At 38.4% G+C, this 23,912-nt stretch overlaps 1 protein-coding gene across 1 annotated transcript in view; it reads right to left on the reverse strand.

The window, feature by feature from the left end:
* Positions 1-23,912, reverse strand: part of PIK3C2G (phosphatidylinositol-4-phosphate 3-kinase catalytic subunit type 2 gamma) — a 289,697-nt gene that overhangs the window by 135,612 nt on the left and 130,173 nt on the right. The window contains exon 18 of the mRNA XM_036301543.1: positions 20,958-21,052. Coding sequence (XP_036157436.1) covers positions 20,958-21,052 — 95 coding nt within the window. The remainder of the gene's footprint in view (positions 1-20,957; positions 21,053-23,912) is intronic.

The following is a 23,912-nucleotide window of genomic DNA, read 5'->3' on the forward strand; positions in this document are numbered from 1 at the left end:
AGTAAAACTGTCCTTATTTGCAGATGACATGATACTGTACATACAGAACCCTAAAGACTCCATCAAAAAATTATTAGACTTAATAAATGAATTCAGCAATGTAGCAGGATACAAAATTAATGCTAAGAAATCCATGGCATTTCTTTACACCAATAGTGAACTTACAGAAAGTGAAACTACAGAAGCAATCCCATTTACCATTGCACCAAAAAAATTAAAATACCTAGGAATAAACTTAACTAAGGAGGTAAAAGACTTATATGCTGAAAACTACAGGACACTGAAAAAAGAGATAGAGGAAGACATAAACAGATGGAAGAATATACCGTGTTCATGGATTGGTAGAATCAACATCATCAAAATGTCCATACTACCCAAAGCAATTTATAGATTCAATGCAATCCCCATTAAATTACCAACGGCATATTTCACAAATCTAGAACGAACGTTCCAAAAATTCATCTGGAATAAAAAAAGACCCCGAATAGCTGCAGCAATCATGAGAAAGAACAAAGTAGGTGGGATCTCAATACCAGATATCAAACTGTATTACAAAGCCACTGTTCTTAAAACAGCTTGTACTGGCACAAGAACAGACATATAGATCAATGGAATAGAATAGAGACCCCAGAAATCGACCCAAACCACTATGCCCAGTTAATATTCGACAAAGGAGGCAAGAGCATACAATGGAGTCAAGACAGTCTTTTCAATAAATGGTGTTGGGAAAATTGGACAGATACATGCAAAAGGATGAAACTAGATCACCAACTCACACCATACACAAAAATAAACTCAAAATGGATAAAAGACTTAAACGTAAGACGGGAAACCATAAAAATACTAGAGGAATCCACAGGCAGCAAAATCGCAAACATATGCCAAAGAAATTTCTTCTCTGATAATGCTCCTAGGGCAATGGAAACTAAAGAGAAACTAAACAAATGGGACTACATCAAAATAAAAAGCTTTTGCACAGCAAAGGAAACCATCAACAAAACAACAAGAAGACCCACTACATGGGAGAACATATTTGCCAATGATACCACCGATAAGGGTTTAATTTCCAATATTTACAGGGATCTCATGAAACTTAACATAAGGAAGATAAACAATCCAATAAAAAAATGGGCAACGGACCTAGATAGACACTTTTCGAAAGAGGACATACAGAAGGCCGAAAGACATATGAAAAGCTGCTCAAAGTCACTAATTATACGAGAGATGCAAATCAAAACGACAATGCGGTATCATCTCACACCTGTCAGAATGGCTATCATCAAAAAATCAACAAACAACAAGTGTTGGAGAGGATGTGGAGAAAAAGGAACCCTTCTGCACTGCTGGTGGGAATGCAGACTGGTGCAGCCACTGTGGAGAACAGTATGGAGCTACCTCAGAAGACTAAAAATGGAACTCCCATTTGACCCAGTGATCCCACTACTAGGAATATATCCCAAGAACCCAGAAACGCCAATCAGAAAGGATATATGCACCCCTATGTTCATAGCAGCACAATTCACCATAGCTAAGATTTGGAAACAGCCTAAGTGCCCATCAGCAGATGAGTGGATTAGAAAACTGTGGTACATATACACAATGGAATACTATGCTGCGGTAAAAAAAAAAGGAACTCTTGCCTTTTGCAACAGCATGGATGGAACTGGAGAGCATTATGCTAAGTGAAATAAGCCAGTCAGAGAAAGATAAATACCACATGATCTCACTCATTTGTGGATTATAGAGAACAACATAGACTGATGAAAAGGGACAGACCCAAAGACTGAGAAACAGCAATCAGGCTATCAATCCCCAGAAGGAAAGTAGGGGAGGGTGGGGGTAAGGGGAAGAGATCAACCAAAGGACTTGTATACATGTATATAAGCCAAACCAATGGACATGGACAACGGGGGGATGGGAGCATGAGTGTGTGTGTATTGGGGAGGTTGGGGGTTAATGGGGGGGATGAGGACACATTTGTAATACCTTAACTAATAATAAAAAAAAAAAAGATGAAAAAAAAATAAAAAAAATAAAAATAAAATAAAAACAAGCCAACATCTAAACACATCACGGTAAATCTGATGACAAAGAGAAGGCCTTAAAAATGGGCAGAAAGTAAACAATAATCTATGAAGAAAACTAGAATAACAAATAACTTCTTGATAGCAACAGTTGAAGTCAGAAGACAGTAGAATATTTTCAAACTGCTTAAAGAAAACAACTGGCAACCTAGAGTTGTATATTCATCAGTTATATCTTTCAAAAATGAGGTTAACTAAAGTATTTTTTTAGAAAATAAAAATGGCCAGAGTTTGCATCAACACATCTCCACAGAGTAATCCCTTTAGGAAGAAGTAAAGTCATTCCAGGTGAAAAGTCTAAGATGCAAGAAGGAGTGATGAACAGAGGAAGTGGAAAATATACACAAATATTCCCTAAATAAGTAAATAATAAAAATATATTTTAAAGTTAAATATGAAATAAAATAGAACTGCAATACATAATAGCAATGACATACACATTAGGAGGTAAGTTGTTTGTGTTAAAGTCACTAAAATGTAAGTTTTTACAGAATCAGAATGTAGTTTCAATAGGGCAGACCTTTGTTTTATTGAGCTATCTCAATACTTGTATAACTTTTTAAATGAGTAAAATGAAGTTTCTCATTTTTAAATCTTAGATTCTGATGTTAGGCATGAATGTTATAATTTCTAACACAGCTATTAAAATTAGAATATAAAATGTCAAACTAATGAAGTGGGGATAAAGGAATAAAATACCATTCAAAAGGATGTAAAAAAAGGTGAGGAAGATAAACAGAAGATGAAGGTACTTAGAAAACACGAAATAAGATGGTAGAAATAAATCCAAATGTTATCAGTATTTACAACAAATATTTATGGCATCCAAAGTAGAATAGATAAATCAGTTGTGATATATTTATATAGTAGAGAACTACAAAGAACTAAAATTGAATAAACTAGATTTACAAACATTGCATGAATTTCAAGACCATATTTCACTGAAAAAGCAATTTGCAGGAGACATATACAATGATTCCATACACGTGGGGTTAAAAACACGTAAAACTAAATAATGTAAGGCTATACTAGTAAAGTGGTAAAATCACAGAGAAGAGTAAGCAAATTTAAATAATTAACTTCAATGTTATTTCTTCTTCTGATAGAACAGATCAAATCAATGAGATTTGGATTGGTAACACAAGGGTGTCAAAATTTTGTACAGTGATATGTCTTAAACTTGATGGTGGGTGCATGTGTGTTTATAGTATTGTCATTAATAGTTTAGACCTGTCTTAAAAACCCTCTTTGTGTCTTGTTACTAAAAACAACTTTAAAAAACCTGTAAAAAATATTTGTGGGACATCTAAACAGAGTTGATGCACTCTAGGTTTTTGAGGCCAATTTTTTTAAATACATTACTTCAGGGCATATGGAGCCAACTGCACACTTACTAGGCAGCCAATTTTCAAATTTCATCATCTCATTCATTCACTAATGTCAAGTTTTTACTCCACAATTCCACAGTTTACAATTTGTTCATGCAAATAATTCTATGGACGGTAACAATGGAAATAGGTATACAGCAAGCATAAATGTCCGAGATCAGAGCTTTGACTGACTTTGATGTGAGGAAGAGAGAAAAGCACTGAATATCTGCAAATGAGCAGGGAGGAAGTCAGATAAAGTAAGGAACAGAATCAAGAGGCTGGAGAAGGCCTTTATGATCTTTACAGATTTGCCTATTGCCAGCTCTGAGGCCATTAATGAAAGCATATAGGCCTAACACAAGGGGGTATGGGACAGGGAAACATTAAGTCTCTGGGTTTCAGTTTCCTCATTTGTAAAATGAAAGAATAAGTCATGAAGACATATAAAGTCTCTTCCATTTCTCACATTCTATGCTTCTGTCATTCCATGAACATAAAGTGTTTTAATTGCCTTGGTTTGCACCAGAGAATAAAAATTGCTAAACAACCTGTGCTCATTAAATTCCATTCAAATTATGAGCATCTGCACCAGAAGTTCGACCAACACATAATCACCGGGCCCATCCACTGGTGATTAATTAGGGAGCATTCTTCCCTCATGTAAACATTTAGCAGGAATCCTCCATGTTGTCAATGTCAAGTTTATCTGTGAGAGGAGAAACCTGGAGTGAAGCATTAATGAGGAAAGATTTATTTATGGGGAAGGGGTGGCTAATATTTTCAATTTGCAGCATTGTATTCAACTTTAGAGCTAACATTGTCAAAGGGAGATAAGCTTTGATTTCTTGCTACCTTATATTTAATTACCCTTAGATATACCACTAAAATTGATATGTTCTATTATAAGTGTGCTTGAAAATTACATGGGGACAGAAACAATTCTGTATTTTGTACACTTTTGGGATGTGAGGTATATCATGACAATGAATAGCTAAACTAATCCGACGACTCAAAGAAAGATGGAAGTCAGAGTACAGCAATCAATGCTGCTGATAGTGACTATTACCAATAAGTAAAATGAGTCAAAATCAAATATCTTTATCAATTACTAAAATTCTCCTATGCTTTATAGAAAGGCTGTACTTTTGTTGTTGTTAATCCACACCTGGGGATACTTTTTGCACTGATTTTTAGAGAGAGTGGAAGGGAGAGAGAGAAAAAAAGAGAGAGGGAAACATTGATGTGAGAGAGATGTATTGATTGGTTACCTCGTGCACACACCAGGGGATCGAACCTGCAACTTGGGTACATGCCCTTGACTGGAAACCGAACCTACGACCCTTCCATGAGCAAGCCAGCACTCTAACCTCTGACTACACTAGCTAGGGCCAAAAGCTGTATTTTTAAATACAGCTGATAAAGGCTATGGCGTTCTCGCACAAGCATTGATACCATGCCCCAAACACTGCATTTATAAATTACAGTATTTATTTAAAGAACTGTTTCTAAACCACTGAGTGCTGGATAATTTAGTTTTATTAATAATAAAGAAAGCAGCCAATTTTATGTGTTGAAATGAGACCAATTGAATCAGTGAGAAGAAATTACTGAGCCAGAAACTCAACTTGCATAAAAACGGACATTAGTTGAAATAAAACCAGAGGGTCTACATTGAAAACTTCCTCTCTTTTAAACTTGGCCCTAAGTGTTTAGATTTTGTCACAGGTTAAAAAAAAAATGCAGTGATCTCATTCAATTTTCCCATGGGCAATGGTCCAGACTTCAGAATCATCAATACCTTTTGCTTATCCTCTGTCAGTGGTCCACACAAATAGGCCTAAACTAAGATAGTCAAGATAAAGCAGACAGAAGGGAGTGGTCAGGAAGAGGACTGCTTGTTTGCTTTCACTCCAATTTTTCCTAACATCAGCTCTAATATGCATGTCATCTCTTTAAGGGAAAACCACATTTCCCCCCCCTTTCGTGTTCCAAAGTGTATTATCTATCTTTTGCAAAAGGTTGGGTTGTATTTGAATTTGAATAGTATTATTGCATTAGGGAGTTAGTGAGATATTGATCAAGAGAAGGGAGCCAGACATCTGATAAAGCTGGATCAACTAGGAAAGGACCATTTCACAGTCACCAAGCATCAGAGTAGGCAGGAAAGATGATTTCCATCACCTCAGGGAGCATTAACAGGGGGTAGGGGTGAGGGTGGGGGTGGGGGTGGGAGTGAGAATAGTGGAGGAAAACGGCTTTCACTGAATGCATGCACAGTAGAAGCCAAGACGAGGAACACAAAGGGGAAGGTAAAATCCAGTAAAGAGACTGGGTAAGGGCAGAACACCAGCACAGGCCCTGGAAAAGAGGAAAGAGAATGGGTAGTTTGAAAGAAAGCCTGCTCTTTTCCCAAATCCAAGGAAATATATAGAAGTTTAACAAACACCTGTCTCGGGGCAGTCACACAGGGCAGAGAGCAGTGCCAACAGAGGCTTGGGTATCAGAGAGCCTTGGTGGCAGACGTGCAGATGGGGAAATGAGGCAGAGAGAAGCTAAGTGACTTGCCCAAGGTCACACAAGCTAAGAATTTGAAGGCCAGCTGGGAGCAGAGGCTGAGCTGGCCTACTGGATGGAGCCTTGGGTGCCAGGGTGATGGCACTGCATCTCTGGGCCCTGGCCCTCTTGGGCCTGAGACCCCAGAAGCTCAACTGTACCTGTAGTGAGACAGAGCTGAATCACCTGGTCATAGATGAGGCATCGAGCTTGGTGTACCTGGGGTCAGTGAATGCAATCCACCAGCTGAGTGCCAGGGAAGCACCTCATTGAGTATGGCAGCCTCTTCAAGGGCATCTGTGCCCTGTGCACCTTCCTTGGACATGCCCATGCTCTTCTCTTGGGCACATTTTTCCTTTGTTTTCTCCTAAACTCTAAAAGTCTCCATGAGACTTGCAACCTGGGGAGCAGCGGGCAGCATAGCCAGCAGCGGACTATCCTTTTGCTTCTGTCCACACATCTGCTACCATATCCTTCCGCTCTCTGCCTCTCTGAGGGTGTGTGATCTCTTTTCACTCTAATAAGCCTTGCCATTATCGCTCAAAATACTCCTACGTGGGTGTTCCTGAAATGCCTCTCCCATGACACAGCAGAAGGATGTCTGGTAACAGTATCTCTGTGTGGCCAATATTCTATAGACCAGCTATAAAATTTAATATTAGAATCAAATCTCTTTAGCCTTTTCTGAGTGGGCCCAATATAACCACAGGGTGCTTATAAGAAGGAGGTTGGAGGGTCAGAGTGAAGAGAAGGAGATATGATGATGGAAGCAGAGGTAAGAGGGATTCCTTGCTGGAAGAGGGACATGAGTCAAGGAATGTGAGAAGCCTTTAGAAGCTGAAATAGTCAAGTAAGTAGGTTCTTCCCGAGAGACTTCAGAAGCAATGCAGCCCTGCTAAAATCTTCATTTTAGCCCCATAGGACCCATTTTTTTCTTTTTCATAAAGGACCCATTTCTTGACTTTTGATATCCAGAGCTAAGTTGGTGGTAATTTGTTATAGGAGCAATAATAAACTAATACACTTATTGGTGGCCTTCCTGAGAAATGGATTTCTTTATAACATAAGTTGTACCAAAACCCTCATAAAATAAATGCACCACTCAAAAATTAGGAAAACTAGAGAAAAACTAACCCCAAACCACATCCAACTCATTTGTAATTCAATTAGCCCAACAATTAGACATTATTATAAACTCAGTTAAATTGCAAGTGCGGGTTAGGGTAGCAGAAACAGCCAATCTATGCACTGCTAGTGAGAGTATAAATTCCTACCACCATAATAAAGGGCAATTTGGCAATGTAGATAAAAAGAAGCATAAACATTTATGTTCTCTATTCCAGCCAAAGAAATAACTAAGAACATATGCAAATATTTAAGCACAAGGAACTTCATCTCAATGTTAATATAATAAAAAATATTGGAAATAATCTGAATGTACAATAATAGGATGTTAGCTAATTGTATTATTATAAATTATAACATTTTGCTAAATTAATTAAATTAACTAGCAGTAGAATACTGCTCAGTTGTAAAAAAAAGGCATTATGAAAGCATGCTTACTTTTTATAAGTATTTTTAAAAATATATTTTTTATTGATTTCAGAGAGGAAGGAAGAGGGAGCGAGAGAGATAGACATATCAATGATGAGAGAGAATCATTGCTCGACTGCCTCCTGCATGCCCCCCACTGGGGGTCAAGCCCGCAACCTGGGTATGTGCCCTGACCTGGAATTGAACCGTGACCTCCTGGTTCATTTGTTGACATTCAACACTGAGCACACTGTCCAGGCAGTAAGTTGTATTTTTAAAATAAAACTATATACAACACCATTTCTTCAATAAACCATTTTGCATTATGCATGTACATGCACATATACACACATAAATGCACACAGATTATACACATACATACACAGGAACACACAGTTGAAAAGATTATTTACAAACAATGTATAATAATGGTTAACACATATTACAACTGAATGCAGGATCTATTCTAAGCATTCTGCATATATTAACTCATTTGATCCTCACACAAAACCTATTATTAGTATCTATTTATAGTTGATGAAATCAAGGTCCAGAAAGCTTAGTTTATTGAAAGTGACACCAATAGTAAGGGGAGACCTGGGATTCTTCCCTGGTATTCCTAAAATTTCCTAGTCCTTATATATCTGTAATACTAACCTAGATTACAGTGGATAAGACAAAGGAAATAATAAAGACCAGGAGGGGCTAGCCCATTACATTTAAGATGTTGAAATCTCACCTTTTAAACATTTATGTAAAATGAAGAATTGTCAACAGTAAAAAGGAGAGAAGATCGTAAACGAAGTGAATGGTATAGATTTATATTTTTTATCTTGACATCCCACCCCAAAACCATATTGCATATTTAGTTTCTAGTTAAATAGTGCTAGGTTTCTGATTAGGTTTTACTTACTATAAAATGATTAACACAACTCTAACTACAGGGAGAGTCTGCTCATCATTTTTCATGTTGATTTTGCATAGAAAGTCCAAGAATTGGCAGCAACCTCTGCCATAAGTATTACTAGATTCATTCTAATTGAAGGTCTAGACTAAAAGATGTGGCTTTTTATTTTAAAAATCAGTGCACTTGATTTTTATTTTATAGAGAATGAAAAGTTTTAGAATCAACACAGATGATTACATTACAAAGAGGGAGAGTTTGGGAATGTATGTATACTTGCTGGAGAATTGCAATATAAAGCCCTAAGGTAGTTTTTGGAACAGAATGAACATGCATTTATCTTCCAGAATCAATGATATGGTTTATACAAGTAAAAACAGGCCTTGCACAGACCTGATGCCAATCCTAGTAGTACTGAAGAATGGACTATATTTTTGGTAGTCTACATAACAGTTTAATTTTCTGATGTCCATTAAAGAAGAATTGTTCAATTATTTTTCTACACTGAAAGAATAATATAGGAATACCTTGTATTCATATTCACTTTGCTATCCTAAACTAAAGTAAATTCAGAAAGAAGACGTAATATATAACTTTTGCAGAGTCAAACAAAAGCACTTAACCATTCTCTGCTGATATCAAGCTTATAAATTTACATTCATTTAATAATTTTCTATACACAGACCAAAAATACAATATAACATACATAACTTCATTCTTATTTGTGCAAGCTGTTCACTTATCATTGGTCAAAAATGAAGCATACAGGCCAAAACAAGTGCAAGAATTCTAAGTTATTAAATATGACAAGTATTTGATTGATCTATCCAAGTCTGGGTTTTGTTGCAACAAAAACAACACAGATGAAGTTCTTTGGATAAGGAATAATAAAGTTACTGGCTTTCCCTTGCAACTGAATTGTACACAAGTGAAATAGAAAACTGAGTTATAAAGAAAGTAACAAAAATTTTCATTCAACCATTTCAAAGAGTGATCTTTTGACGAGCAAAGAGAAAGTAAAATAGGGCTGAAAATAAAGGACTTAGCCACTAACTGAAACAAAACAAAAAGAACTATGAATTTCATAATCCAGAAAAAAACACACCTGGAGCACATAGGAACAGCAAAAACCAGAAACAGTTCAGTAATTCCCAGATGATCACAGGGAGTCTCAATCCAAAAAATTATATTTTAAGAGATACTAAGGGGTTGCTTGGCAAGGTCTCCCCATAAAATACTTCTTGTAAAATCAGTAGATATAGTTTTTCATTTTCAATAAGGGTTTCAAGAAAGAACATAGTTAGGTCAGTATAAAGCACCTCACACAGTGGACTCAGTCAATGTTAACACCTAATACTTCCTCAAAAACTGTTATTTCAGAGGATTATATTTTTCTGTAAGTCATTTAATTCAATTCCTCCCAATTCCAGGGAGACTACTTTTTAAAAAGAGCCAAAATGATTTTCAGAATATCAATGGCCAACTCTATATATTTAGCATAATATAACTTGTTCTGGTTGCCTGCTGTTTTAAGTACAGTAATCTAGAAAAGTTAAGCTATAGGCAGTACACATGTAGGTGGTGTGTTTATTTTTTAAGTTAATTTAACAGGCATTTTGTTGAGGACCAATTATATTTACTATGTGCAATGCTCTCTGTTAAGGATGGATGGTTAAGATAGGACTTCACAGTCTAGAAAGGGGAAATAGGATTTTTTTCTATACCAAATCTATTCTTCCCGTTACGTGTGAACAAATAATCTGATTTTGTTTAGATATCAAAATATTCAGGGAAGATGACCAGTTTAGGGAGAAATTCTGAAAATTCTAAACCACGTGGGTAAGTCAATTCACCTTATTGCCATTTGATCAGGTAGTTGGTTCTGGATGACATGCGACCCAATTCAGGCAAATGATAAATATGCAGTCAACTCTGATATGAGGCTTATAAGGAAAATTTTCTTGCTGGCAAATAACTATCCCTTTCTTTTGTTGTATGGTGTCATGTGCATGTGATACCAACTGTGGTGTCTTTTCATAACCATGATGTGAACTGGACTGTGGACAAGTCAGCACACTGAGGATGGCAGAGTATTGTGCTAACTGAAAAAGCCAGTCAGAGAAAGACAAATATCATATGATGTCATTTATATGTGAAATCTAAAGAACAAAGTAAAATAAGCAAAAGAGAAATAGACTCATAGAGACAAAGAACAGACTGACAGCTGTCGGAGAGGCGGGGGTGCGGGTTTTAGGGCTGGGTGAAAAAGGTGAAGGGAATAAGCAAAAACAATAACAACAACGAATGCACAGACAACAGTATGGTGATTGCCAAAGGGAAAGGGGAGTAAGGAGAGAGGGGAGAAGGTAGAGGAGGGATAAATGAAAGTGAGTCGACTTTGGGAGGTAAGCGGACAATGCAGTGGCAGATGATGTTTTATACAGAGTTGTACACTTGCAACCTTATGGTATTATTAACCAATGTCATCCCAATAAATTTAATTAAAAAAATAACTAAGCACTAGATATGTGATATACAACATAATGACCATAGTTAACACTACTGCATCATATATAGGAAAGTTAAGAGAGTAAATCCCAGGAGATCTCATCACAAGGAGAATCTTTTTCTTTTCTTTGTTCTTGTCTTTTTATTGTAACTAGAGGCCCAATGCATGAAATTTGTGCAAGAGTAGGCCTTCCTTCCCCCGGCTGCCGGCACCAGCTTCCCTCTGACACCCAGGACCTGGACTTCCCTCCAGCCACTGGCAGGCACCCAGGACCCAGGCTTCCTTTGCAGCCCCAGCTTTGTCCAGAAGGTCATCCAGAAGGACATTCAGTCTAATTAGCATATTACACTTTTATTATTATAGATATTTGAAATGAAGGGTGTTAGCGGAACTTAATGTGGTAACATTTCTCAATATATGTAAATCAAACCATCATGTTGTATGCCTTAAACTTATACAGTGATGTTATGTATTTCAATTATCCTATATAATAAAAGAGAAACATGGTAATTAGTGTACGACCGCTACCCTTCCCATTGGCTAATCAGGGCAATATGCAAATTAACTGCCAGCCAAGATGGCGGCCAGCAGCCAGGCAGCTGGAAGCGAACATGAGGCTTGCTTGCCTCAGTGACGGAGGAAGCCAAGGTTCCCCGCCTGCTGCTGCCGGGCCTCTGAGCTGCAACTCTAAGTAACTATGTTACAAATATAGAAGCTAAACAAAACCCCAGAAACCTGCTTTAGTCCGTTGGGCTTCAGCCAGCAGGATCGCAACATTGTTTCAAATACAGAAGGTAAACAAAGGCCAGAAACCTGCTTTCAGCAGTGGAGGCCTAAGAGCTGGAGGCAAGCCTCAAAGCTAAAGCTGGCCCAGAATAAAAAAAAAAAAGGAAAAAAAGGAGCGGTTGGGAGCTTCAGTCACCCACTCACCTGAAAACAGCCCTCAGCCCCTCACTCAGACTGGCCAGGCACACCAGTGGGGACCCCCACCCTGAAGGGTGTGTGATCAGCTGCAAACAGCCATCATCCCCTCACCCAGGCTGGCCAGGCACCCCAGTGGGGACCCCCACCCTGATCCAGGCGGCACCCCAACCCCCACCCCACGGGCCCTGCTCTGTGTGTGATGGGGTAGAGCCATAACCTCCCCATCAGCCCGGCCCTGAGTGTGACAGTGGCAGCGCCCCAGCCCCCTGATCCGCCCTTCTCTGTGAGTGACAGGGGGGAGCTCCTCAACCCCTTGATAGGCCCTGCTCTGTGCGTGACAGGGGGGAGCTCCCCAATCCCCTGATGGGCCCTGTTCTGTGCGTGACAGGGTACAGAGCCCCAACCCCTCTGATGGGCCCTGCTCTGTGCGTGACAGGGGGCAGTGCCCCAACCCCCTGATTGGCCCTGCTCTGTGTGTGACAGGGGGTGGCGCCGCAACCTCCCCATCGACCCTGCCTTGAGTGTGACAGGGGGCGGTGCCCCAACCCCCGAATTGGCCCTACCCTGAGCGTGACTGAGGGTGGCATCCCAACCTCCTGATCTGCCCTGCTCTGTGCACAACAGGGGGTGGCGCCCCAACTCCCCAATCGGCCCTGCTCTGAGCCTGACCAGGGGCTGCACCTAGGGATTGGGCCTGCCCTCTGCCACCCAGGAGCAGGCCTATGCCAGCAGGTTGTTATCTCCCAAGGGGTCCCAGACTGCAAGAGGGCACAGGCCGGGCTGAGGGATCCCCCCGCCCCCCCAAGTGCACAAATTTTTATGCACCGGGCCTCTAGTACTATATAATAAAAGCGTAATATGCAAATTGCCTGAACAGTGGAACTACTAGTCGCTATGATGAATGAGCATTGACAGCAGGGGGCAGACACGCAACACAGGAGCTGCCTCCTGGTGTTCAGTGCACTCCCACAGGGGGAGCACTGCTCAGCCCAAGGCCAGGCTCACAGCTGGTGAGCCCAGCTGAAGTGGAGGGAGTCTCTCCTGTCTCTGAGGCAGCATTAAGGAGCAGCAAGCTGGGCTCACTACTGGCAAGTTCAGCAGTAGTTGTGTGAGCCTCTCCTGCCTCCACTGCAGGTGGGAGGTAAGGAGTGAGGGGTCCCAGACTGCAAGAGCCCTGTACTACAAGAGGGATGTCTGATCCCCTGGGGGGGATCAGGCCTAAGCCCGCAGGTGAGACATCCCCCGAGTGGTCCTGGACTGCAAGAAGGAGAAGTTTGGGCTGAGGGACCGCCCCCTCCAGTGCATGAATCTCATGCACTGGGCCTCTAGTTTCTAAATAAAACTGAAGGGAGAAAAGGAAAGCAAGTAGTGTGTGCTACTTCTATTCCTGGCATTTAAAATACTTTTCACATGATGCTCTGCTTATTTCTCTCTCTTTTAAAAATTTTGGTTCAGAGAATCCAGGTGAGAGCTCCAAATTTGGGGGATAACCAATTCATAAGATGGAGGCCTATCAAGTACCATCAATATGTTGGTATATTCCAATTCTCTGACACCTACCCAGATCTTTCTCCTGCTCTTTAGGTTACTATATCCAATTGCTTACTGGGTAAGTAAAGATTGATTTTGCTTGCATTTTGTTATTGGCAAGTTCTGGTCTGGACTACAGGAATTTATTTTCTAACCTATTTAACTTGATGAAATGGGATGACATGAATTTCACTAGCATATTGCTAGTTGCTTAATTAGGTTTTTTGAGAAAACTGAGAAAGCCTTGGTTTTATATAATATGTATTAAAAATAAATACAAACTAAATATACTATGTAAATTACTCAGCAATTGCTTTCTTATCACTAATGGTCTATTAGTAAAACAAAGAGCAAATTTAGTGTTTTAAGTATTAATCAGGAACTGCAAAAGAAAGATGGGGGGGGGACCTCTTATTTACTTCAAAACTGCTTCAGGTATACAGGTTCTTAAATTTTTGATCAAATATTTTAATTAATATTATAATTGACAGCATTTGTAGGTCACACAAACACCTAATGCAAAAATTTTGAGCTATTAGATATAAAGATCTCAATTGAGGATATTTTTTTTCTTTAGTTTGCTTTTTAAGTTGAATGTGTTCCTAATTATTGATAGAAAAAAAAACAAATATTTGATGGATTCAAGTTGCATTTTTTAAAAAGTAGATGTTGAATTGGAAAGAGATCTGAATTGGGCATGAGATGTCATGGGGAAAAAAATTTAATCTTAAGTCTTTATCCAGCTAGATGGTTGTCAATGGATGAATCACTTAACTTGTTGAAATCTTTCTGGGGGGAACGTATTATAGCAGATTATTCATAAGGTTCCATTTGACTCCCCAGTCCTGTAACTCTATGAATATATGTTAATTTATTCATTTTGGAAGCCAAATTCAAATATTATTAGAAGGCAAAGATGGTTTCCCAACAGGATGACTTTTTGAGCACAGTTTTTGTTGGCTAGAGCAAAGCTGCAGTCTGCTTGGGAAACGATGCAAACTAAGCACTACACTGCTGTTTTTCAGGGCCTTCACCCTGAAAATATATAGCATGAGCTGTAACAGAGGAGGCTGATATTATTATAGAGAAACCAGGTTACTATCTAAGGAAGCAAGGATGTAATTGCATGTGGCTATAATGAAAGATTGCTAGAGTGGATTAGAAAATTTAGTTCCCAAAGGCCGGATCTGGTCCAAGCCTTTTTCCTTCCTTTTTTCCTAGTAAAATTTGAGGTGTGTTGCTAAGTTTTTCCTCTGAAATTTCAACATTAAAGGTCAGTACATATATACAAAATGTTCATTTTTATAACTCTTCACTTTTTTTTTTTTAACAAAATAGAAGAATTTGAAGGGAAAATAATTTAAACTAGAAATAAATTTAAGGTGGACCTCTGTTCCTGGCTTTTGCATGGATTTGTGGTGAAACTTTGTATCAGATTCTATTTTCATATGTATGTAATAGGAGTAATAAGACTTACAATGATATTAGAAAATTAATTTAAAAATTATATTCTGTTTTTAAAAATCTTTTTATTGAGGGAATTTCATAAAACCTCTTCCACATAAATTAGAAATAAAACAGACAAAAACAACTATCCCCATATTATGCCTTAACTAGAAAACGGTGCTAATGGATTTTACAAATTATTATATAGAATGCACACTTTCTTACAACTATCCATCACTTTTTTTTCAGGTTGACTGGGGTAGAGAACAGCTACTGTTAGCTTAGTGAATTGCTCACTGTAGGCATGTTATCTGGTGTATACTTTCCGGAGGACAACAGGGTGAAAGATGATTATAACAGATCCATATTAAATGACAGCAAAAAATATCTCTCCCTTACAAAAAAAGTGAAGCAATATGTATTATTTATTACCCTGTGAAGGGGAAGAGGTGAATTAGGAGCATACAATGATTCTAGAAGGTAAAGGACTGAGACTTTAAATCCTTTTATTGATTCTGTATCATGTGTGCTCCATTACACCAGGCATAGCTCTCCACAGTGCAGCCCTTCCCTCTTTCTACAGGGAGGGTGTCAGGCCCCAAAGCAGAGAGGGCGTCTACCGCCTCTGTGCATCCCTTCGGGCGCCTTTATCAGTATTTAACTCTGACAGGGTGGGAGCGCACACTTAGACGTTTTGTTTCCCGACGGCCGTTCCTGCCTCTCTGCCTACAAGTTGCATTGGGAAGCGTCATAGGTACAACTGTAAAGGGGACAGACTGTGTTGTCAGTTCCTTCCGTCTACTTTGTCCCTGTCGGAGAGTGAGTGGGTTCTTTCCTCTGCCTGGATGCTAATGTGCGGTCAGCCTGTGAGCTTGTTGAGGCAAGGACCATTCTCTTTTATCCTTAATGGTTCAACAATATTTGGCATCTCAGTGTTCCTCACAAAAATGAGCAAATGATCAACTAATTCATCATCAGTATTATGTTCTCAGTATATATATTTTTTCATATTAGAAGAGACCATCTGGGAAGAAACAAGAAGTGACTCATTAACGAGGCACCAGGGGATGCATAGATAGATGATAGATAGATAGATAGATAGATAGATAGATAGATAGATAGATAGATAGATAGATGGATGGTACGAGAGGGACATGTATGCCTTCAAATGACATGATTCAAAATTTCCACATTATTTTGCTTTGTTTTGAGTTGTCCCTGATTTGAGAAACTACCTCACCATTCTAGAAATAAAAAAGTTTAGGATACACCGTTCAGAAAATAAATGGGAAGATTTTGTGTCACCTCAGTTTTATGATTAGCATAGAAAGGCTTATAGAACACGGTCCTGTGTACCAGGTGCCACCTTGGAAAGGCCTCCTAGCACCTGCAGAGACACCATTGGCTTAATTCACTCTATGGTTCTCCCAACTGGTCCAGCAGACACTGCTGCGTCAATTTGTTCTTCAAACCCTTCACTTCTGACTCAGGCTAGTCCCTGGTTTCTGCTCCCATTCCCCTTCCAGTCCAATGTTCACTTCACTGGTGAGATTCCGTGCCTACTACCTTATTGGGCCCATCTCCAGAATGTGCTCTGGTTTCGCATCAAGCCAGATGGACTGACTGCTCAAGCAGCCCTCTCCTGCCCCCTCCTGTCATAAGTCTGCATGGGCACAGCTTGGCCCAGGTAACTAAATCCTATTCGTGCACTCAGTAGTAATTTATTGACTATTTGCCAAATGCAAGTACTGTGTTAGGTGCTTGTGATATATCAGTTAATAAAACAAAAAAATTGCTGCACTTAATAGTTTTCAAATGAGACCTTTATCTCTAGCTGTCTCCACACTTCGAAGGAAATAATTTATAAAGGAGCCATGCTATAAAAGGTTCCCTACCGTACAGATTTTGATTTAATTTGACTCTCTTGGAGCTCATTCAACTGGAGTTAGTATTAGGCGTATGAAAGACTGAAATATTGTTGTTTCATTTATGATACATTTCACAGCATACTGATGCTCCAATTTTTAAAAGCACATATTTAAATTCTTTTCTTCAATAAATAATTGCTTATCTTAGGTCAGGTTCCCTAGAACAGACTATGAGAGAGAAATTTAGGTGCATGTGATTTACTGAAGGAGTTCTCTTCAGGAAATAGCATGTGAAGGAGTAGAGTAAGCATTAGAGGGGAGGGGATGGAGTTAACAAGGAGGAAGTTGAGTCCAGCCTTGATCTAATCTGGGGGAGGCTCTGGAATGTACATTGGGGATTTCTCACCTCCCAGGCCAGGTGACTATGCTTTCAGAGAACAATTCTCAGAGAAGAGGGGTTGTCAAGTAGTAGTCAATAGTCATAGAAGCTATGAGATGGGTGCACCAGTCAGGTAGAGGGGATCTGGCTGAGGCACCCACAGTGCCTTTGAGAAGGCACTAGGGATTCCAGGCATGGGGAAATACTGAGAGCCTTAAAGGAATTTTTATAAAGTATCTCCTGAATTTCAGACCCTGGTGGGATTAGTATGCTGAAGAGTATGACATGGTTACTACCATTAGCTAATCTATGGACTAAGAGTGGAAGTAGACAAAGATGTAGAAGTGTTAAGCTGGTGTGACATGACTTCTGACAGAGTCACATAGAGTACATTCGGAGGTACGATGTGGGAGCAGTAATCAACCCAGGGGGTGGCTGGGGAGGAGGTCAGGGAAAGCTTCCCACATGATGTGACATCACAGCCAGTCTAGTCAGGGACCTTCATCAAGCTCTTTTCTTCCTATTTTATAATTTCCTGTGGCTGCCACACTAAATAACCACAAACTGGTGGCCTAAGCAACAGAAATTTATTCTCACCATTTGGGAGACCAGGAATCTGAAATCAAGATAAGGGTGTGCACCCGAGCTGGTTTTTCTCAGTCGTTAGAGCAGACTGAAGGGTTGTGGGTTCGATTCTGGTCAAGGCCACTTACCCAGGTTGCAGGCTCTATCCACATCCCATTTGGGGCATGTGCAAGAGGCAACCTATCGATGTGTCTCTCATATTGATGTTTCTCTCTTTCTGTATCTCCACTTCCACTCTCCCTTGTATTCTCTCTAAAAATCAATAGGGAAAATATCCTCGGGTGAGGATTAACAAAAACAAGCAAACAACAAAAAAAGATAGGGCGTGTTACCTCTCAAGGCTCTAGAAGAGAAAGCATTCTTTTCCTTTCTCAGCTACTGGTGGCTCTAGACATTCCTTGGCTTCCAATGCATCACCCCAATCATTGCCTCCATCTCCACATGGCCCATTCTCTGTGTGTGTCTTCTCTTCTGTTTCTTATAACACTTGTCAATGGGTTTATGACACACCCTGATAATCTAGGTTAATATAATCTCAATATATTTAATTTAATTTTATCTTCAAAGATCCTTCTCCTAAATCGAGTCGAATTTACAAGTTCCTGTGGATATGTGGATAGCTTTTATGGGGACCCTATTAAACCCAATATCTCACTATCAGTTAAATTGTTTCCTATCCAAAATGGAAAGGGGCCTTGAGTTTAAGCTTCTATAATTAATTGTTATATGATGGGGAGAGTGGTCTCCTAGATATGAACCCAAAATGTTATAGTTCCCAATTATAGCCACCTTTTAAGCCACCTTTTTGACAACTAGGATTTAGGGCTTAAATCTTACAAATCCAAAGCTTATTATTAACTCCCTTTCCATGAAAAATAGGGGCAAGTCATCCTACATTCACCCTTTTAATGGAGGAGACGTGCAGTAACTCCAAGTCAATTTCTTTTTTCAGGAAGACCACACACAGTGATGCTAAGCATTAAGATGGTTTTCTGTCTAAGCCTATTTATTCACAATTCAGGATCTAATAAGGCAACTTTCTGATCAGGGGCAGTGGAAGTGCTGGATGTGGGGAGACTTATTGAGGAGGTATAGAGTTATGGATCTTGGTGAATAATTGGACATGATAATGGGAAACAGGGAAGATCCAGAGAAGAATACAAGACCTGGCCAAGATGAATCCAAGATGTTGGGTTTAGTGTTAAATATGCTGACTCTGAGAAAGCGGTAGCTCATTCAAATAGGAAACAAAATTATTAAACTGATGGCTGACAGATCTCCACCTTCTTAAATTATTACTATAAGGCATTGCTTTTTTTTAATTAAAGAAAGATATATTGAGAATTTTTTAAAGTGTATCATGCTGGGTTTGAGCTTCATCTTTAAAGCTTTAACTAAACTTTCTACACACAAATATTCCCTAAACATGATGCCATAAATATATGGCACATAGCATATGTACTTGAAGATGTGCTTTAATATAAGGAATTTTATTTCATGATTAGTATATTTGCTTGACTCTTAATTTTTCTTTAAGTTTTAAAAAGAAGTAGTTATTTTTAAATCTTCCTTTGTTTTCCTTTTCCTTTTCCATATTCTTACCAAGCATTGAAAAATAAGCAGTTAATTTATAACTTATGTTTTTTCTATTCCTTCCATCTTACTCTCTTCTTAAACTAGTGAGAGGAGAAATGGGCTTTGTTATTGGTCTTACTCTTTTTCATAGGGTGAGATTTATACTTAGAAAGACTTTCTTCCTTGTTTCTTTGGAAACAGTGACATAATTGTATTGACTGTGAACTTGCAAGTATGACATTGATTTACCACTTTGTTTGCACTCATTGTTACCTTTCAAATGACTCAACTTTTCACACCACTTTAACAGATAAAGAACTTACTAAGGTGGCACTAGTATTATAGCAATCAATGTGCTAGCTAGTATAAGTCTTTAATATTTTATTCTATTTTTTAAAAATGTCTTTTAAAAATTACATTTTATATACTTTTATATTTTCATTAAAATATTTAAATCAAGATTGTTATCTGATTTAACAATGATTTAAATTTTCAATGATATCATCATTGAAAGGTGATATCATGTTACTTTTTAATATGCTTTCATTTGAATGAACACAGGTTAAAACAAGGGAAGAGTAAAGTTTTAAGAGAAGTAAGCATTAAGTTTAATTGAGTTCAAGCTTTAAGATGATAGCAGAACATCACCAAGTGCATTCACATAACTTCCCTTAGCACCATAGTAGGTGACTGAAAAACTGAAGGGAATAAGAGTTCATTCAGAGCTTGACAAGAGTCTATTCAGTGAGGGATCCACTGCTGGTCAATGTATCTAATGCCTCATTATACTGACACACTAGAGAAAAATGCTCTGCTTTTTATATTGGGCATTTAAAATGAAAATGAATAACAAACCAAACATGCTATCTCTGCTTTGCAATGAAATAGTTGAGTCATTTTCATGGGAAGAGTAATGTTAACATGAGTAACTTTTTTGAAGCAGAAAAAATGTTACTAAAAATGATATTAACTTCCTTTTGTTTTAATTAAGTAAAGTTTTTCACTACCAATTGAAGCCAGTAAACGATGCCTGTCATACATATGTAAGGGCAAAAGATACATCCAATTTCTTCCTTAGGTCATTAAAACTTCCTTAGGTCATTATCCTTTTTTTTGGCTATGAAATTGAATGTGCAAATTTAGGAATGAAAGAAAGGGTAGAAGAATAGCATCCAAAGCACATCATGTTCAATAAGATCAAGAGTATGTGATGTTGGGAGAAATTCTGATATCTCTAAAATGTCTGTTTCTCCAATAATATTTCAAATGTATGCTTGAGGAAAAATGTAGTGCCCTAAGAAGAGTATATAGAAAGAGTGTATGTTGACCTTTAGATCCCAATGTTTATAACTAATATTGTATAGAAATTACTTTTAAACCATGTTATTCCAAAACATCCACAGCTTTATAACTATATTTTACATTGAAATCTCCCAATTAGCAGATATGACTGAAAATCGCCTTTGTGATTTAAAGCTATAGGAAAGGTATCATTTAAATTTAATATTTATATTGGATTTAAACATCAGCAACAGTACAGAAGGAAGATTTTGAAGATGACAGTTATGTCCATAAATGCAAATAACCTTGATAAATATTCAAATTTGGCTGAATTTTAACTGGAGGTTTATATCAATTACAAGGTCAAGGAATCTTCTACTTCTAAAGGCGTCATATCCTATCTTAGCTAGTCTTACCAGTAAAGACGGTGGGCAATCTGGATGCTTTGCAATGAGCGGTGTAATAGGAGTTGCACTAGCGGACTTTCAAGGTTCCATTCAAACTTGATAGCCTGAAGGGAGAGAGAGAACCACTTTACTCTTGTTTGTCTCAGTGATACAATGATAGCAGAATACAGAAGGACTTAAGAGGCTTGAGAAAAGAGCAGGGAAAATGTCATAAACATTTTAACAAAACTGTAATAATACATGTTGATAGCTTTATGTGCTGGTGCATAACTAATCACAGCGCACACACAGATCACACAGTTCAGGTGTGTGCAGTCTTGTTTCCTTTCCTTATGCATGCTTTAGTATGACAGGTAATAAATGAGAGCACGTGGCTGGTAGAATTCAACCATGTCTAGGAGGAGAGTCCTGGCACAAAAATCTAATATCACGAACAATGCTCTGGATATAGAAATGGCATTATGAGGCAATAGATATTTCTACCCCTTTGGAGATGTAATTAATGCACGCCCAAAGCCTTAACTGAAATCACCAACTGATATATCAGAATCAACCTGCAGACCTTGAAGCTTTACATATAGGTGTGAAAGATGATTGTTGCCACCGTAACTCACACATTCCCAAATTCTTTCCCTCTTCTCCACTGTGAACAACTCAGGTTTTCTAGGATACTCAACCTGGAGGAAAATACAGACCACGACGCAGCCCTTGATATCCTTAGAGACCTACTCAGACCTCCATCTGCGCTGTGCAGGGGTCTCACCAAGAGCAGTCAGTGCCTGGGCCCCAGTATGGTCCCAGGAATCTGAATATTTTGCAGAAATGAAAACCAGGTTCTCTTCAGAAAAAATATTCTTTCCTGCTTGAGAGGCAAGACTTCTAACTTTAGTTGTTCAGTAAGTTATCTCTCTCTCTCTCTCTCTCTCTCTCTCTCTCTCTCTCTCTCTCTCACACACACACACACAGACACACACACACACACACACACACCACACTCAAAGTTTAAGCCAGGTTTTGTACCACAGTACAGACAGCAGAAAAAAAGTTGTACATCATTCATTCACACACATGCCTGAAGAACCACCTTGATATGCCCACTATCCCCAAGGATGAGAAAGTTTATGAATTCCTAAGGAGTGAGGGTGATTTCACAGAAGATGATTTTAGCACATTTGCATAAACTCCGGTAGCTGTCTGAATGCCTAACAACCATAATGTATGTTGTTTTAAACTGTAGCTATGACCTTCGTTAACTTACTTGCTAAAACTGGGTTATGTTAATGCCCTAATAGTGAGCATATCCTATCAGCATATGAGCAGAAAAGATGCCTCGGAATTTATTTCTATGTTTCTGTTTTCAACTTTCTCTTTAGGCTTCCCCATTATTTCTTCTTGAACCCAATAATTACTTGTTGATCTTGAATTGCCTTCTTTGTTTCCAAACTCCCTGCTTTGCTCTGTCTACTGGTACAATTTCCCCCTAAATCCTTCCTCATCGTCTAAGATATAGGCACTTTTTCTGGTGCCTATACATATCACATTATCATGAACCTACCTGGAAGGTTATGACCTGTGTGTTGTATTACCTGGGTCTGTATCTTATTTGATTTCTAGCTATGAACCATACCTTCTATTTTCATTATGATCATAGAATCTTTTTTTTATTGCTTTAATATAGCCTTTGTACTTCTAACAAGACAACACATGAAATGACATGCTTTCAGAGAGTGATCAATAGGGTACAATTTTCTTTATATCTTGGAAAGTTTTAAAATCAGGTCAGAGCATGGAAGTTTAAGGACAAACTCCACAACAAATGTTTTTATTTGTTTATTGTTTTTATTAATCTTCACCTGAGGATATTTTTCCATTGATTTTTAGAGAGAGCAGAAAGGAGGGGGAGAGACATCGAGAGAGAGAGAAACATCGATGTGGGAGAGACACATCAAGTGGTTGCCTCCTGCACATGCCCTGACCAGGCTCAGGGATCGAGCCTGGAACTGAGGTACATGCCTTTGAGTGGAATCAAACCCAGGACCCTTCAGTCCATAGCCTGACACTCTATCCACTGAGTCAAACCAGGTAGGGTCACAACAAATGTTTTTGAAATTCTTTCCAGTTTTTATTTATTTTATAGCCACATTATACACTTCTTGGCCACCTCAAAATATTTTACAATATTCACTTTTAATTAGGAAATCCTTAAAACTTTACCTAATTGTACCTCTGTGCTTTTGCTATGCTGGATTCCATGTGCACCTTGTCTGAAGAATTTGGATTTGCAGGTGTATGGCTCTCAGTGATATTCCTGTTGCCAAGTGTGTTGATTCAGATTGGGGCTTTCAAATGGGCTTAATCTTAACTTTTGTAAAAACTTACTTTTTTCAGTTGGGTGAGATATAACATGATGCCTATACTCAGGAGCTGTAAGATGAATGATATTTCTACAAGTTTAATTAATCTTTATTTTCTCTATAGTATCCTGGCAAATCTAGGGAAGTAAAACTATAAGGATTAATATAAGTAATGATATGGTAGAGTTTTTTTCAAAACCAACTCTCTATGTAGTCTTCAAAGGAATGCATATTATTTTTGCAAAGTAATATGGTTTTCCAGCTTAATAATACAGGCATCCCCCATCAGGTTCAGAGTTTCCTATCTTAAATGTTTAAAAGTGAAGGCATCTGGCATTTAAAGTAGCTTGTAACTACAACCTGGCCTTTAAGATAAAAAAACACCTGAGTTTTTAAAAAACAACAACAAACAAACAAAGGCAAAAAACATAAAGACCACTATTTTAGATCCATTCAGCACTCAGTATATAGTCAAGTTGGAAAAAAATATTGTTTGTAGTTTAGATATTCAGTCATTTACAGGGTCATTTGTAAAATGTATAATTGCTTATATTTCTAGGTAAGTTCATGTTTTTTTTCTAAAATTAGTCCAACAACATTGTAATATTTG

Source organism: Myotis myotis, unplaced genomic scaffold (genome assembly GCF_014108235.1).
Source record: "Myotis myotis isolate mMyoMyo1 unplaced genomic scaffold, mMyoMyo1.p scaffold_m19_p_3, whole genome shotgun sequence".
Lineage (NCBI taxonomy): Eukaryota > Metazoa > Chordata > Mammalia > Chiroptera > Vespertilionidae > Myotis > Myotis myotis.